The sequence below is a fragment of the Mobula birostris genome, chromosome 2 (genome assembly GCF_030028105.1).
Source record: "Mobula birostris isolate sMobBir1 chromosome 2, sMobBir1.hap1, whole genome shotgun sequence".
NCBI lineage: Eukaryota > Metazoa > Chordata > Chondrichthyes > Myliobatiformes > Myliobatidae > Mobula > Mobula birostris.
In genome coordinates, this window is record NC_092371.1 from 118,575,769 (window position 1) to 118,594,446 (window position 18,678).

General features: G+C 45.2%; 1 protein-coding gene across 2 annotated transcripts in view; it reads left to right on the plus strand.

Annotated features, from left to right (window-relative positions):
- acoxl (acyl-CoA oxidase-like) overlaps nucleotides 1-18,678 on the plus strand; it is a 396,539-nt gene that overhangs the window by 139,889 nt on the left and 237,972 nt on the right. For both annotated transcript variants that reach the window (XM_072246892.1, XM_072246899.1), the window contains exon 11: nucleotides 4,564-4,680. In XM_072246892.1, the coding sequence (XP_072102993.1) occupies nucleotides 4,564-4,680 (117 nt within the window). The remainder of the gene's footprint in view (nucleotides 1-4,563; nucleotides 4,681-18,678) is intronic.

Consider the following 18,678-nt stretch of genomic DNA (forward strand, 5'->3'; position numbering starts at 1 on the left):
ACTCAGCAGTGGTGTCTGGAGAGTTCAGCACAACAGCCTTGGTATTCTGGTCCTGCAGTTTATGAGTGCTGCACCTCCTGATGTTGACTGAAAGCCCCGCCTTATCTCACGAGTCCATGGAAAAGTTTCCAGGCTCTGTTCAAAAGGAGATCAAGGGACCCATCCAATATTTATCTGCCAATCAACATTTTGAAACAGCATTATCATTACTTTCTGTGCACAGATTATTCAGTGGGTTTTCTACATAACACCAGGAGCAGTGTTTCAGAAGTACCACTGTGGCTGTTATGCACTTTGCAACTTGAAGGATGCGGTATAAATGCACACTTCTTTCTATATTCTCAGGAATGCAGCATTTTATTGCAGTGCCAAAAAAGGAATTTCAGGCAAGGCTTCTTCCTCCTAATTAGCTTTCTATTTCAGCGACTACTGCTTAAAATTTGAGGACGGTGTTGACCTCAGTTGTGCTGACAGAGTCTGGCAGAATTTAGTTCTTTGAAGTACTCTTAGAGGCTGGAAATTCCCCTGTGAATTGGAGATGGTTTAGAAGTGCTGATAGCTTATGGCTATCACATAGGGACAAGAATAGGGAATTCGGCCCTTTTAGCCTGCTCCACAGTTCCTAAGATTTGATTGATTTGATTTTGACCTCAGCTTCGCTTTCCTACTTGATCTCTGTAACCCGTAATTTCTCGTAGATTCCAATAACTGGTCTACCTCGGCTTTGGATATCCTTCCCAGCCCTTCATGTAAACAGAAAAAATATCCTCCTCATCTTGGTCTTCAGAGGCTGACCTCTAATACTGAGTCTAGTTTTCTGCCCGTGGAAACATTGTCATGCTGCCCTGCCCACCATAACCCTTTCATTCTTCCAAGCTGTTCCATCTTTCTTTAAACTCGAGAGTCTTTACTGCACTGAACAAAAATAAATTGTTATTGTTAGTATCTTAATTTGTGTAGTATTTTGCTTAAATATATCTGTTTGTTTGTCTTTTTTATATACCTTTTTAAATATTTCCAGGAAACTTTGGATAATTGGGCCAAAATGTAGTGGTCCTGGTGTGTCCTAATTAATCGGAATTCACTGTATTGGATGTTGTTCGGAGAGTGTAGAAGTCCAAAATCAGAAGTCAGAATGGGAGTGGGTTGGGGAATTCCAGTAACAGGCAGCCGGAAGCTCAAGGTCTCACTTGCTCACTGACTGGAGGCATTCTGCAAAGTAGTTGTCCAATCTGTGTTTGTTTTCTAATGAAGAGAGTGCGAGAAACCTCAAAGAAAAGACGGAGCTTCTAGGTCCCAGTACAAATAAAGTAAAGTAATATGTCTTGGTAAAGAAATAGCAGTTTTCCACAGTCCCACACAGGAGGCTGTTGATTAGAGTTACAGCTCATGGAATTGCGGGAATGTTCTAGCACAAATGGAGAGAAAGGAAGCAATAAGTGGAATAAGTGTGGACCTTCTTTGGTCAGTATGCTGCTTCTAGTGCCATACCTCAAGGGCTGGTGCTCAATCATCCACAATTTAGCTGAGGCAGTCAAATATAACATATCCAAGTTTGCTGATCAGACAATACCAAGTAGGAACATGAGGACTGATGGGGATGCTAAGAGACGGCAGGAGAATACAGAAAAGCTGAGTGAGTGGACAACAATTTGGAAAATAAAGCATAGTATAATAAAGACATATAAATAAAAGTTACCTAACTGCTTAAGTAGAAAAAAAATTATTGAGTATTTTTGTAGGATGAAAGATTAATGCTCAAAACCAACAGGGTATCCTTCTGCACATCATTTAAAATTAATATGCCAGTGCAGCAGGCTGTTAGGAAGGGAAAATAAATGTTGATTTTTATTTCTGGAGGACCTGAGTGTGAGTGAGATTTATGCAGAGCCGTGGTGAGACCACACTTAAAGTAATATTGACAATTTTGGTCTCCTTTAAAAAGTATATACTGTCCTACAGGGAGTGCAGTGAAGTTTCACAGGGGGTTCCCTAGGTTGACAGATTTGCCTTGAGCTGAGATTGTGCAGGCTATTTAAAGGTGATTTAATTAAAATATAAAAAAAGTCAAAGGGTGTAATAGAATAGATATGTGGAGAATGTTTCTGTTAGATAGGGAATCTTGAACTACGGCTCAGTTTCAGGAAGCTTTGACCAGGTAGGGCAGAGGTGAAGGAAAATTTCTTCACTCAAATAGTGGCTGGATCATTGGAATTTTCCAACCTGGAGGGCTGTGGCAGCTCACTCACTGAGTTCATTCAAAACAAGGATTAATAGATTTCTGAATATATCAAAGGAATCAGTAGATCTGGGAAAAGATTGGGAAAATGACGCTGAGGTAGGAGATCAGCCTCGATCTTATTCAAAGGCAGAAAGGCTTGAAGGGCCGAATGGCCTTTCCCTCTTTTATTTCTAATGTCCTTATGTATACCTATCTATTAACTTTCTCCTTTTTTGCACAGAATCCCCAGATCTTTCTTTAGATAGCAACGTGCAGAAGTCTTACACCATCTAAATACAATTTTGCTTCTCAGCTGTACTTGCCAAGTGGTTAACCTCACGAGTGCCCACATTATGTTCCATTTGCCATCTTTTTGCCCACTCAATCTGCCCAGATCCCTTTGCAGACTTTTTGTGTCCTCCTCTGCTACTGTTGTGTTGTCTGCAAACCTGAATACATAACAAACACCTTTGATCTCTACACAATCACATGTTTAATTTGCCCTTTTCTATGACTCTTAATATTTTATGGTGACCAAAATTCTGCCAGTTTCATGGCTTTAATAATTAACATATCAGTAGTTGCCCTATGTAGAAGGATATTCCAAATTTCTGTGACCCTTTGCTTCATTTTGTAGCTTCATTTCTGAAAAATATGACTCTAGAGTTTTGATCTCTCAACCAGTGGAAATAGTTTTTTCTTCCTGTTTTGTGATCTGTGCTCAAAGTCAGTTCCAGGCAGTTAAAGCAATGTGAGCTCCTTGTTATTAATAAGGGGATTACCCTGTCAGCTCAACATAATTTGCATTTAAATACCATTGTATGATCTCCATTGGTGCATACCAATTTAGGACACAAAAAGAGACATGTGGCCTAGCAGGTTAATGAAATGCCAACATCATATTCCCGCTCTCCTGATTCCCTGTAACTCATCCGACCAATTTTTCTCATTTGCCCTTTCACTTCCCTTTGGCTCTTTTTGCCACTTATCTGTGCTGAGGATTGATTAATCTACCATCTTGCGTTTGGAATGTAGGAGGAAATCAACAGCATCCCCTCAGACTCTGAAATCTTCACACAGGTGACACCACAGAGCTGAGTGCCCTTGCTGAATGCCACTGTGCCACCTCAGAGCAGCAAGAAGTGAAGAGCTAGGATTGTTTTTAAGAAAAGTTTTTTTTTGGTCAGATAGTATGTGGACTATATTTTTCTCAATGTCACCTGGTAGGTGTGCGTCGTCTTTCGGTTGTTTACCTTTTCTGTCGAATTGTTTGTCTTTGCTCTAGCTTTGGCTTTTCTCTTTGCAGTTGTCCCATTTGGGCTCATGGGGATCGCTAAACTCTGTGTACTTATCACTTTTCTCTAATTTGGGATAATTTAATTAGCACGGTAATGTTGATGCAGGGAATTCCTACATGTTCCAGGGTGTATTTCGGGGGGGGGGGGCATGCCAACCCCTCTTTGGTAGGTCGTCGTTGTCAGGTGAAACTCTGACCCGAGTCCTTCTGTGCAACAGGAGTGATTCCACTTCATCAACATTCTGTATAGCTTATTTTTCCAGTTAATTTCTGTAAACTTCCATAGCTGTACGGTGGAGAGCATTCTGACAGGCTGCATCACTGTCTGGTATGGAGGGGCTACTGCACAGGACTGAAAGAAGCTGCAGAGGGTTGTAAATCTAGTCAGCTCCATCTTGGGTACTAGCCTACAAAGTACCCAGGACATCTTTAGGGAGCGGTGTCTCAGAAAGGCAGCGTCCATTATCAAGGACCTCCAGCACCCAGGGCATGCCCTTTTCTCACTGTTACCATCAGGTAGGAGATACAGAAGCCTGAAGGCACACACTCAGCGATTCAGGAACAGCTTCTTCCCCTCTGCCATCCGATTCCTAAATGGACATTAAAGCTTTGGACACTACCTCACTTTTTTTAATATACAGTATTTCTGTTTCTGCATATTTAAAAAAATCTATTCAATATACGTAATTGATTTACTTGTTTATTATTATTATGTTTTTTTCTCTCTACTATATTATGTATTGCATCGAACTGCTGCTAAGTTAACAAATTTCACGTCACATGCCAGTGATAATAAACCTGATTCTGATTCTGATAGTGAATCTTTAGTTTTGTTTTAATTGCCGAAGTCTCTGTGATTCCTGCACTTGAGTTTGCTAGTGACCCTCACACATCCACTGTCTGTTGAGTGTTACGTGGGGGGAGTATGTAATTAATGGCAGGTGCAGGCAAAAGGGATCAGTTTAACTTGCCATCATGTTGTGTTTAGCTACCAGAGCTTCTCTCACATTCTTTGCTAATGAATTTCTCCTACTTCCATTGTTAGCCGCCGGCAGTTTGGACCCAAAGACAAAGAAGAAGTGAAGATCATCGAGCACCAGACCCAGTACCTTCGCCTTATGCCTCACCTTGCTGCCTCCCTCGCTCTCACCTTTACAAGCAGGTAGGGGGACAAAAATCAAGTCCTGACCAGAAACCAGATAGTTCAAATTGTACAGTCCACGTTTCAGGCCGAGACCCTTCGGCAGGACTCTTTCAGGTCTCGGCCCGAACCGTTGACTGTGCATTTTACCATCGATGCTGCCTGGCCTGCTGAGTTTCGCCAGCATTTTGTGTGTGTTGCTCAGATTTCCAGCATCTGCAGATTTTCTCTTATTTGTGGTTAGTCCAAATTGTGGCAGGTGAGCTTTAGGGGTATTTACTAAAATCTGCTGGTGATGCCCCAAGGACCCCTAACAGGTCCTAATATCCCTGGGTCACCCTTGCTATTCCATTAGTTCCTTAGTGGTTGACCGTACTCATTTGGACCCCCTAAAACACTGATGTGATTCCATTTCCCCTGCCAAATTTTGATATTTACTGAGCCACTTACAAATACTAATTTGTGTTGGGCACGTGGCCAAGTGGTTAAGGCATTCGTCTAGTGATCTGAAGGTCGCTAGTTCGAGCCCCAGCTGTGGCAGTGTGTTTGTGTCCTTGAGCAAGGCACTTAACCACACATTACTCGCACAATGTGCGAGGAGTGGCGCCCCACACAGACTTCCAATCTGTGCCTTGTAAGGCATGAAAATGCTCGATGCAGGCCTCTCATGGTCTGAGTCGACGTTCCCTCCCTCCCTCCTACAAATATTAAAATTTCAAGACCCATTGACAGTGTAATATTCTAGTCATAGCAAGACAGATCACGAAACACTCCAATGGGTGATTAGGACTGCTCAGCACCTCATTGGGACTCAACTATCAGACCTGGAGACAATCCACAACTCTCGAAGCCCATGGTGCGCTTGTAACGTCATAAAAGATCCGTCCCATCCTGGACTCTGTCTGTTCAATCTCTTGCCATCTGGTAGGAGATACAGAAACATCTTAGCCAAGGCAGTAAGACTGAAAGGCGGCTTCTTCCCGAGGGCTGTTGTGCAGCTGAGTAATGCTACACCCTGGCTCGCCAATGGCCTTTGAGTGTTATAGATTATCAAAGTCACTTGTCGCATGTAAGTATGGGATTTTTTTAAGAATTAAGCCGTACTGCATGCATTGTAAATATCTGCTTTATGATGCAAACATTGTAAATATTTGCATTGACTGGAGTAACACGAAAATCTCTATTGAGCAATGACAATAGAGTTCTATTTTATTCCATTCTAATAATGCACTTTCAGTCCTCCCTGCTAATGTTAACGTATTTACTGAAGCAAAGGAATATTCATGCATACCACCTTACAACACGAAATGCTGTTAGGTCCACTGGAAATGCAAAGACTTTGTTGAGACTCACTAACCCAAATTATGCTTGAATAAGTAGTGTGAAAAGGGGAAAGTAGTGAGGTAGTGCTCACAGTTTCAATGGCCATTTAGGAATCGGATGGCAGAGGGGAAGAAGCTGTTGCTGAATCACTGAGCGTGTGCCTTCAGCAATGAGAAGAGGGCATGTCCTGGGTGGTGGGGGTCCTTCATGATGGATGCTGCCTTTCTGAGGCACTGGTCCTTGAAGATGCCCTGCATGGCAGGGTCAGTCAATGATCAGATACCTAACGGGTGTTCCCCCATTAAGTGGACCATCAACTCCCTGATGATGGTTTGAAAGCAACATGTTGCATTGCTCCATGAATTATTAAATGTATTAAATAAAAATTATTGGTATTTTTCATAGAATAATGCCGAGGAGGAAGCCTTTCAGCCCATACTGTCTTTGAAGCACTGAATCAATTAAACTTTCCACATAGCCTTGGAATTCCACGCCCCCCCCGCCCCAACTCAAGAATTCCAGGTGATAGGTGTACAGCGTAGAAACAGGGTTTCAGTCTACCATGTCCACAACGACCATCTGTACTGATCCCATTTACCAGAACCTGGTACACAGCCTTCGCTGCCTTAGTAGCTCACCTGCTCAGCTAGGTATTTCTGACAAATTGTGAGAGCTCCTGCCTCGGACAGTGCATTCGATTCCAACTAACCTCTGGGTGAAAAGATTCTTTCTTAGACCCCCCCTCCCAACTAAATCTCTTACTTGTTACTCTAAACTAGGTTGTTACTTGTTCCTCATCTTTTTTTATGCCATGGAGCACACAAGGGGTGTGTGGATCCCAGGGCGGGAACCCCTATTCTAAGCCACTGCCCATTAGTTCATATTGAGCTGATTTCCTTAAACAAAATTCCCCTCGTGACCCCACTGATCCTTGCACTGATCTCCTCTCTCAGTTTAACAACCCTCCTGGTAGTGTTAACTCTTCTTTCTTATTTGTCCCATGAACACACCGCTTACTATATGAGTAATGACTCTGGCTTCACTAGTCTCTCCATGTAACTGGTTCCTCGCCCTTAGGACTAACCCAGTGTACTATATCTACTCACCCTATCTGCTGTCCTTTAAAGGTGGAAATATTACTGTAGGAAAGTGAAGTGCACTTTACATTTTAAACATCGATCTGCTGGCTCCTCAGTTGTTATCTTTCCAGTATCCGGGCCACTCAATATAAATGGTTTCTCATTTCAAAAATAGACTTTATTCAGGATAACAGGTATGCAAAGGAAGAAACAGTGCAAAAAAAAAACCCTTTACATCTGTGGTTGGCGCATTCAGTAGTGTAAAGTTTAAAAGGAGAAGAAGACCGCAAACAAGCATGGCGTCGTTGCCTCTCACTTGGCTTCCTAGGGTAATACATCACTTGATTGTTTGAGGGTCTTCCACCACCCATCTTTGCCCTTCCATGTGTAGTAGTGGAAGGAGCCTATACTCTGGTCCCCGACAGAGTTTTAGTTGCTTTGAGTTTCAGTGCATCCCTCAGCACGCCCTCCTGCAGCCTGGACTGAGTGAGCCTGTAGTGTTCTGGTGCAGGCCTTTCACTGTGCGAGAGGGGCAATTGGTTTCGGATGTCCTTCACCCAGTTGATGACCTCCCAGCAGCACATGATGGGTGTCTCGGAGTCCGCCCCCAGGAACAGCCCGTAGATCAGAGGGTCCTCTGAAGCTGCTGGCAATGAACTTGGACATGAGCCCTCGCGTCCACCTCCACACCCTGTTAGCAAATCCAGTCTGCAGAGAGGTGGATGACTGTCTCTTCCCCCACTGCAGCTCTCCTGAGGATACCGTGTGTTGGGGGGGGGGGGGGGAGGCAGTAATATGTCATCTGCTGAAGAAAGCTCTGGCTGTGAGGGCACCTGCTCAATACAAACGATGCGAGTGGGGCCCAGGGAGCACCTGTTCTGCCACATTTTTGTGATTCACGACCAGTTCAGTCAGGCCCCCTGTGCCCACCTCATAATTGTTCTGAACTGCTTTCGCGTCATGAGAATAACCATCATTGCTTCACCATTTTGAAATCAAACTCACAATTGCCGACGGGTTTTGTGCATGGCCCAGTGGCGTTGCCTGGACATCCCTAAGTTTACTTAGTTTACCTATTTGCAGGTTTGTTTCCCCCATTTCCACATCAAACAACTCATCCACTGTTGCTATCTTCTACCTCCCCCCTTTTTTGTTGCATCCCCCATTATGTATTCTGGGGAATTAAGGGTTGATAGCTGAACAGATTTACCCTTCAATGTCATGAGAAGAACACATAACATTTTGTTATGATTGGTTCTTGTGTAAGGAACTGTGAAGATAGAGTCATGAGTGATTGCAGTGTAAATTCAGAGCCCGGTGTAATAAATGGGTGGTGGGGTGAAGATATGTCTCTACCAAAGGAGGTGCAAGGTGCTCCTTCCCTCTGCTAGCCTGCAGGTCACTCCTGGGCAAGGTGTAGCATCTGCTTAACCCCCCCCCCCCCCCCCCCAGTCCCGATCAGGGTCACGTGAAGCCATTGGAGCAGGTGGAGGATGGTCATATGAGCAGCCGGTGCACATCACGAGTCCTGGTTATGTGACCACCAACACCAGGCAGACAATCTCTGAAGAGTATTGATAATGGCTGGGGTCACCTGTCTTGTAAAGACACTGCCTAGAAGAAGGCAATGGCAAGCTACTTCTTTAGGAAATTTAGCCAAAAACAGTCATGGTCATGGAAAGACCATGATCGCCCACGTCAACGAACAAACTGTAATGCAAATGGATGACTATTAACTGTATTAGACCTATTCTTGATCATCATTACGTCAATCAGTCAGCAAAACAATACTCGGAGGGGAATTGCAATAATATTAGCAAGTGCATATGTTTCCAAAATGGAACAGAGATGTCACGAGGTTTTGCTCTCACGTATACCTGTGATCTCAAGTAAATACAACATATAAAAGACTATGATGGTCAATTGTTCTTTGCAGAGAGCTTAAAATGTAAAACAGAAAGCTATCAAACAGATTTCATTGGTTTGATCTCTTGTCATAGACATTAATAACGTCTGTTCCATATACTACTCTCGGTAAAATGTTTACTAAAAATAGGCATGTGAACCTTTGAAGGAAAGGGGTTGACCACAAACACCTCCCTTTGTTCAGCTGTGTCATGCCACTCCCTCAAGAGTACTGTTCCCTTTCCTTGATGGAGGGGCTCCTGCCGCCTGTTACACCACTTAGCTGGAAGCTTGATGTGTATTTGCAAGATTTTCTTACCAATAATTTTTTCTATAAAGTTGGTGACTTGCTAACCAAAAGGTAGGCTTGCTGTAATAAGAAAATCATTCCTGCTGCATTACTGTTTCCAACTGGCTGCCTCTTTAACTATTAACCTCATAATTAATCTGTTTCGTAGATCATTTACCCTTTGAACTAAAGCCTGACATCAGGCCCTAATTCAAAATTCCTAATCTTTAAACTCTGGGTGGTGGGGTGGAGATGCATCTTCACCGAAGGAGGCGCAAGGCAGTCCTTCCCTCTGCGAGCCTCAAGGTCTCCCTTGGGCAAGGTGTAGCACCTGCTTAGCCTCTCCCCACCCCACCGATCAGGGTCACATAAAGCTATAGGAGCAGCCAGTGCATATCACAAGTCCTGGTTATGTGACCGCTGATGCCAGGCAGACAATCTCTGAAGAGTGCTGATAATGGCTGGGGTCACCCGTCTTGTAAAAGACACTGCCCAGAACAAGGCAATGGCAAACCTCGTCTCTAGAAAAATTTTGCCACGAACAATCATGGTCATGGAAAGATCATGATCGCCCACGTCATATGACTCGGTACATAATGCTGATGATGAATTTTCAAACTACTTTGAACTCCGCTCAATAGTGATTTTTTTTCCACATAGCAGAAAAAAAAGTCGATGCTGTAAATCTAAAATGAAAACAGAAAATGCTGGAACTATTCTGCAGAAGGGAAATAATTGATGTTTTAGGTGGAAGACCCTCCATCAGATCTGAGAAGGAAATAAAAGAAATTAATGAACCTGCAGAGGTTGTCTCTGTTGGGGTAAAACTGGAGTGGACCAAACGTTAAGCTGTAAGCAGGGTCTGGGTAGCCTCTAACCTGATGGTATGAAAATCAATTTTCCTTCTGGTAAAAGCATTCCCCACTCCGACCTCTCACCTCTTCTTACCTAGCTATCACTTCCCTCCTCCTTCTCTTTCTCCCATGGTCCACTCTCCTCTCCTACCAGCTTCCTTCTTATCCAGCCCATTTTCTTTCCCACACTTCTACCTGGCTTCACTTATCACCTTCTAGCTTGTCCTTCCTCCTCTCCCACCCCCCACCCTTTTATTCTGACGTCTTCCCTGTTCCTTTCCAGTCCTAAAGAAGGGTCTTGACCTGAAGTGTCGACTGTCTATTAATCTCCACAGATGCTACTTGACCTGCTGAGTTCCCCCAGCATTTTCTGAACGTAAACAAGGTTATTTGATCAGTGAGCCAATGTCAACGGTTAGGGAGTGAGCAGCAAGGCAAAGGAACATAGGTGATAGAATGCAGAGGTTGTGAAATGCAGAGCAGGAGGACACTCCCAGAGAAAGAGAAAGTAAAAGAAGTGGACGGGGATGGGGGAGCAAAAGGAAACCGTCTGAGCCAATATCACGGACACATGAATCAGAGAGACTGAGAAATCAATTTGCTTCAATATTGAGTCCACCTTGTCTTGGTTAATTTTTGTCGTCACCTCATCATAGCTGAAAAGAGGAGCGCTTCAAATTTTCCTCTTTTCCAAAATAAAACCATATCTCCCAAAGTAATCATTTATTTTATATTAGAATCCAAGTTTCCCACAGCAAGAGCAGTAAACAGCAGGCTCACTGACGTTATTTTTTTCAAATAGTTATTAATCTGACACACTCCAGCCATGTACATTTCCTCATGTTAGCAGAGACGTTTTGAAACAGTTTACCGAGGAATCACTGGTAAAGGTGTTTGTGAACTAGGTATGTTTTCCAAAGGTCCCCTGGTTTTGTAGACCTCATTTGTAAGACTGGCTTTTCTTAAAAATACTCAGATGAAGTGAATTTGCTGCATTTGGAGTTCAGTTCATGGCCATTGAGTCACTGAACCTAGAAAAAGGCCCTTCAGCCTCAAACGTTTGTGCCGACCATCAAAAGGCCACCCATATTGATCCCATTTTTCTTACAGCATCCCCAGCAACAATTTTCATGCCACTGATCTACATCAGGAGACACGAGAGTCTGTGGGTGCTGGAATCTGGAGCAGCAATCGGTTGGAGAAATTCAGTGGGTCAGCAGCGTCTGAGGGAGAAGAGGAATTGCTTTAATCCGAAATGCCGATAGGTCCTTTCCTTCCAGAGCTGCTGCTTGACCCACCTAGTTCCTCCAGCAGATTATATGTTGAATCTGCAAAGAGATATAGATAGGTTAAGTGAGTGGGCAAGGGTGTGGCAGATGGAGTACCATGTTGGGAAATGTGAGGTCATCCACTTGGGAAGGAAAAATGGGAGAGCAGATTATTATTTAAATGGTAAAAAAATTGCAGCATACTGCTATGCAGAGGGACCTGGGGAGTCCTTGTGCATGAATCACAAAAGGTTGGTTTGCAGGTGCAGCAGGCTGTCAAGAAGGCAACTGGGATGTTGGCCTTCATTGCTAGAGCGATTGAATTTAAGAGCAGGGAGATTATGCTGCAACTGGTCAGGGTACTGGTGAGGCCACACCTGGAGTACTGCATGCAGTTCTGGTCTCCTTACTTAAGGAAGGATATACTGGCTTTGGAGGCAGTGCAGACGAGGTTCACCAGGTTGATTCCAGAGATGAGGGGGTCAGACTGTGATGAGGGAATGAGTTGCCTGGGACTGTACTCACTGGAATTCAGAAGGATGAGAGGAGATCTTATCGAAACATATGACATTATGAAAGGGATAGATAAGATAGAGGCAGGCAAGGTTCAGGGGAGTAGATTTAGGAGGAGATGAGGAGAAACAGCTTTTCCCAGAGGATGGTGAATCTGTGGAATCCTCTGCTTAATGAAGCAGTGGAGGCTACCTCAATAAATATGTTTAAGACAAGGTTGGATAGATTTTTGCAAGGTAGGGGAATTAAGGGTTATGGGGAAAAGGCAGGTAGGTGGAGATGAGTCCATGGCCAAATCAGCCATGATCTTATTGAATGGCAGAGCAAGCTCGACGGGCCAGATGGCCGACTCCTGCTCCCATTTCTTATATTCTTATGTAACCTGCCAATTAGCATCACTGCGCCACTTACAGCACTTGTGAATTCAGGCCTCGGGATCACTTGGCGTATGAAATAGAAGCAGGGGCAGGTCGTTCAGTTCCCGCATGCCAGTTCCAATCGGTCATCAAGATCAAGGCCGACTGCTTATCTCTGTGCCACTCTCCTGAGGTAAATCCTAATTCCATAATATTTAAAAATCTATCAATCCCTTCTTTAAATCAAAATCAAAATCAAATCAAGTTTAATTATTATTCAAACCATACATGGATATATCTGAATGAGACAGCATTCCTCTGAGGCCTGGGTGCATAACATACACTCAAAATCAAAATAGCCAGAGAGAGAGAAAAAAACACACATCGTTACGCAAGTAAACACATCTATAGCCCCCAAGACTCTGAGCAACAAGCAAATTGATGGTACAGTTCCTGGCAATCCATCCTGTCGTTCTACCAGTCAGACACTGGAGGGCAGCACTGATGGGAGAGGCCAGACCCCACTGAGCATGGATGACATGCTACACCACCTCCAGTGTCTCCTTACCTGGACTGCAGCGGCAAGGCCAACCTGCAGCTTGAGGCCTAGTCCTCGCTGCAACTGAGGCCACGCCGCTGCCTTGTCACCCGTCTCTCCACCGAACAAAGGAAACAAGCCTGTGGCATCTTACGTCATCAATGTCCAGCTAAATATGCTAAACCTCCCCAGTCCTCATGGGGAGAAAGTTCTAAAGATTCACTACCCTCTGAGTTTTACTTTGAGATTGTGACATAAGCCTTGGAAAACATCAGCTACACATTGGCCCTGTCGGGCCCCTTAAGAATTTTATATACTTTGATGAGATCATCTCTCCTTTTCTAGTCTCAATGTAGGCCCATCCTTAGTGCTTCTGAATTTAACTCTGCTACCATTTGCAAGGGTCATGGTTTCACCTTTTCTCCTGTTGTCCTTTCAGTCACATTCTTGGAATCGAGTTGTGCTGCCTTGCAACAAAGTAAGGGTGGTCCCTAAAGACATGGCTCTAAATTGCTGTGATTTTAAAAGCTCCATAAAACATCAGACAACAGGACGTGAAAGGTTGGGTTCTTCTTAAACGTTTCTATTATGTTTATTGAGAACACTACAGAGGTGATGGAAACTGGAGTTATTAATACTTCCCACAACGATAGTAAACACTAACACAGTTCCTCAAAATACTTGAGCTGTTTTTATTCAACAGTTACTTTTTTAAGACCAAACTTCTCCCAGAAAGTTTCCCATCTCTGAAAGCAGCGTTGCAGGTAGACAGGGTGGTGAAGAAAGCTTTTGGCCCACTTACCTTCATCAGTCAGGGCATTGAATACAGAAGTTGTGATGTTATACTGCTGTTGCACAAAACTTCAATGAGACCCCATTTGGAATATTATGTTCTGTTTTGGTCACCCTGCTGTAAGGAAGGTGCATTTAAGCTGGAAGGGGTACAGAAGAATTTGCAAGGTTGTTGCAGGACTCAAGGGACTGAGCAGTTTTGGTCTTTTTCATTGGAGAGTAAAATGAGGGGAGATCTGATAAAGTTGTCTAAGATCATGAGGAATATAGATTGTGTTCTTTTTCTCAGATTTGGAGACTCAAGAACTAGATGGCATAGGTTTTCTGAAAGGGAGAAAACTTAATAGAAACTGAGAGGCAACTTTTTCATCCAGAAGATGGTCAGTATATGGAAGGAGCTCCCAAGTGAAGTAATTGAGGCACGTACTTTACCAACATTCTAAAGGTCAGGTACAGTACTATGCAAAAGTCCAAGGTACATATATAGAGCAGGGTTTTCAAACCTTTTTTTATGCCCTAGACCCCTACTGTTAACCAAGGGGTCTGTGGACCCCACGTTGGAGCCCTTGATTTAAGGGGACATGGGGCAAATGGATCCAGCTTAGATGGGAATCTTGGTCAGCATAGAGCAGATGGGCCAAAGGGTCCTTTCCATGCTAAATGATTCTATGATAGACTCTTGAGACTCGATTCCAGTTTTTGTGTTTCACTTTCTCGTTGTTGCTTACTTTCTCTTGAATGGTGACTTTCAGATTGCACCTGAACTGCATCAATTGCATTGATCAGGTCTGTCGGCAAGTGGTAGTAAAATTCCTTCTGTATCTTCTGCCCGTCGGGAGAGGGTTGAAGAGAGAATGACCAGGGTGGGAGAGGTACTTGATTATGCTGGCTGCTTTTCCAAGGCAGAAGGAAAAAGAAGGGAGCAACAAACAATTTGCTGGGGGGATTCGGCGGGTCAAGGAGCATCAGTGGGAGGAAAGGAACTGTCGAAGTTTCAGATAGAAACCCTGTATCAGGAGGTGATGTGGGGCTGTTTCTTCTTCAATGAGGAATATTAGAGCTTCCAGCTCATGAATACCTCACATTAATACTTCTTATTATCTTCTCAGTCTTCAATCATTATCATCAGGCCAGTTCTGGTTTTTCTTTGGTAGGGAAGTCAAGGAAGTCGAGCGAACAGGATGCCAACATCGAACAACGATTCCATGGGCAACGTCTTTCAGATAGCAAAACTGTCCAATGATTTCACTTTTTCTGCACCTTCTGCCCGTTCCTTTTGTTTTGTTTGTGTTATGGAAACTGTTGGGAGCCTGTGTGACGTGCAGTTTGAATCTCAATCGAAGGATCCAGCACTGTGCTATATCATGGAGATCAGAGACGGGTGGGGGGGGTGGGGTGCTGACAAGGTCCGAGAACACAAGCTGACTCGTGGAAAAGACCAGGGATGAGGTGCGGAGTCGTGAATGACCTCATCTCGAAGCGGTCAGGAAGATTGCAGCATTGAGGTGAATGCTGCAGGTGTCAGCGATGGCTTGGCGTCTCTGGGCCCTGATCAGCGTTCGGACCTAGTTCGGCGCATTTGGCCCCGAGTGGGCGACGTTCAGCCCTGGATCGTCAGCATTAGGACCCAGGTCGGTGGCCACTCTTTACGGAAGGATTAAGCCCGTGTGGCTGCTCTCCTCGTATGCAGGGAAAAGATGTTTCCCATATTCTGAGATTTATGAGATTATTGGACTGTACTTGATATTGGTTTCCTTCAGTATTTCAGCGTTTGCTTACTTGTGGTCGATTGGCGGGTGGGTGATCTGTTAATTTTTTGTCTGCGTGTGGGGGGGCACGATTGGAGGTTTGGTGCTACTGTTGTTCTTTTCTGCGAGTGAGGGGGTCGGAGTATGTGTAGAGGATCGTTGATTGTTGTTGTCGCTGTTATTTTTGCTGCGGGCGGGAGGAGGGATTTTGGGCTCCTCTTCAAGCTGGTTAGCTGGTTGAGAGGGAGTTGATGTCTTTACTTTCATCAACACCCGTGCTCTTTCGATGTTTGATGGCTATCTAGAGCAGACAAATATCAGAGTTGTATTGTAAACGCATACTTTGACAATAAAATGACCCTTTGAAGGGTCCCTTCACGGCTCACAACAGTTGTGGACTTTAGGATGGGTCATAGGCCACTGATACCCGTAGGCTGGAAAATCTTTCTGTGAGGCACCTTTTGAGAAGAGTCACCTCAGCGGGGTCCTTGAAAGGTTTGGCTTGTATCTCTCTGCTCCTTTCTGGTCCAAGTACTTGTCCAAATGCCTTTTCAAAATTGTCACTGTACCGGCTACGACCACTTTCTCTGACAGCTTGTAACAATCTAGCCACGGTCAGGGTTAAATACTTGCCCCGCGGATCTCCTGTTCTGTGTTACTGTGAGCTGAAGAGTCAGAAATGATTCACAAGTTCAGTGGGTGATTTGCTGAGTCACAGGGCTAGCTCACTCTTGATGGTGAAACTCTGTCTGCACAGACACTGTTCCCTTTCTCAAAGAGTAGTCGAGTTTGTGGAATGGATGGCTGGAGGATTCCGTTAGATATTTTCTTTCTGCTTTGATGCCAATTGATTCTTTTGTTCATGTTTATAGAAAAAGTCAGTCTAATAATTCCATGCGGTTTCTATAAGGCCATAGGGCTCGTTGTGGCTCCACACACAATGGAGTGTGTGGATTTTATTACAGCACTAGTCTGGGACTCCGGAATGAACCCACCATCAGGGTTGGGCAGAGTGGGAAGAGAATGAACTCATTCCAGTACAGATGGCCAAGGGAGTGGGACCATTCAAAATTAATCTGAGAGTGGGAGTGACTGGTGTCGATGGAGAAGGCAGAAAAAGGGGGAGTCTCACAAAAGGGGATGCTTACCGACCCCATTCCGCAACAAGCTGATGGAGAGAGTGAACACACTGTCAGGGAGCTGAGAGACGGTGCGATTGACCCGAATGGAGCAGAGAGAAAGGAGTAATTTCATTCTTAAGGATTTGGCAGACAGAGTGTTTGCGCTGTATGGGAATTGATAGGAGTGATTTTGAACTGAAGGAGCTGATAGAGGAAGTGTTTGGGTTGTGAGGGAGCTGACTGAGGGAGTGCCTCCGCTGGGAAGCGGCTCATTGAGGGAGAGTGTGCACTGTGAGGGAGCTGATTGAGGGTGTTTCCACTGTGAGGGAGCTGACTGAGGGAGTGTTTGCACTGTGAGGGAGCTGATTGAGGGAGTGTTTGCACTGTGAGGGAGCTGATTGAGGGTGTTTGCACTGTGAGGGAATTGATTGAGGGGTTTTAGCACTGTGAGAGAGCTGATCGAGGGAGTGTTTGCACTGTGAGGGAGTTGATTGAGGGAGCGTTTGCACTGTGATGGAGCTGATTGAGGGAGTGCTTGCACTGTGAGGGAGCTGATTGAGGGTGTTTGCACTGTGGGGGAGCTGATTGAGGGAGTGTTTGCACTGTGAGGGAGCTGATTGCAGGAGCGCTTGCACTGTGAGGGAGCTGACTGAGGGAGTGTTTGCACTGTGAGGGAGCTCATTGAGGGAGTGTTTGCACTGTGAGGGAACTGACTGAGGGTGTTTGCACTGTGAGGGAGCTGATTGAGGGAGTGTTTGCACTGTGAGGGAGCTGATTGAGGGTGTTTGCACAGTGAGGGAGCTGACTGAGGGAGTGTTTGCACTGTGAGGGAGCTGATTGAGGGTGTTTGCACTGTGAGGGAGCTGATTGAGGGGTTTTTGCACTGTGAGAGAGCTGATTGAGGGTGTTTGCACTGTGAGGGAGCTGATTGAGGGTGTTTGCACTGAGGGAGCTGACTTGAGGGAGTGTTTGCCCAGTGAGAGAGCTGATTGAGGGAGTATTTGGACTGAGTGGGAGCTGATTGAGGGTGTTTGCACTGTGGGGGAGCTGATTGAGGGAGTGTTTGCACTGTGAGGGAGCTGATTGAGCGTGTTTGCACTGTGAGGGAGCTGATTGAGGGAGTGTTTGCACTGTGATGGAGCTGATTGAGGGAGTGTTTGCACTGTGATGGGGCTGATTGAGGGAGTGTTTGCACTGTGAGGGAGCTGATTGAGGGTGTTTGCACTGTGAGGGAGCTGATTGAGGAAGTGTTTGCACTGTGAGGGAGCTGATTGACGGTGTTTGCACTGTGAGGGAGCTGATTGCAGGAGTGTTTGTATTGTGAGGGAGTTGATTGAGGGTGTTTGCACTGTGAGGGAGCTGATTGAGGGTCTGTTTGCACTGTGAGGAAGCTGATTGAGGGTGTTTGCACTGTCAGGGAGCTGATTGAGGAAGTGTTTGCACTGTGAGGGAGCTGACTGAGGGAGTGTTTGCACTGTGAGAGAGCTGATTGAGGGGTTTTTGCACTGTGAGGGAGCTGATTGGGGGAGTGTTTGCACTGTGAGGGAGCTGATTGAGGAGTGATTACACTGTGAGGGAGCTGATTGAGGGAGTGTTTGCACTGTGAGGGAGCAGATTGACGGTGTTTGCACTGTGAGGGAGCTGATTGAGGGAGTGTTTCCACTGTGAGGGAGCTGATTGAGGGTGTTTGCACTCTGAGGGAGCTGATTGAGGGAGAGTTTACACTGTGACGGAGCTGATTGAGGGAGCGTTTGCACTGTGAGGGAGCTGATTGAGGGGGTGTTTGCACTGTGAGGGAGCTGATTGAGGGTGTTTGCACTGTGAGGGAACTGATTAAGGGAGTGTTTGCACTGTGAGAGATCTGATTGAGGGTGCTTGCGCTATGAGGGAGCGGATTGAGGGAGTGTTTGCACTGTGAGGGAGCTGATTGAGGGAGTGTTTGCACTGTGAGGGAGCTGATTGAGGAGTGATTACACTGTGAGGGAGCTGATTGAGGGAGTGTTTGCACTGTGAGGGAGCTGATTGAGGGTGTTTGCACTGTGAGGGAGCTGATTGAGGGAGTGTTTCCACTGTGAGGGAGCTGATTGAGGGTGTTTGCACTCTGAGGGAGCTGATTGAGGGAGTGTTTGTACTGTGAGGTAGCTGATTGAGGGAGTGTTTGTACTGTGAGGGAGCTGATTGAGGGTGTTTGCACTGTGAGGGAGCTGATTGAGGGAGTGTTTGCACTGTGAGG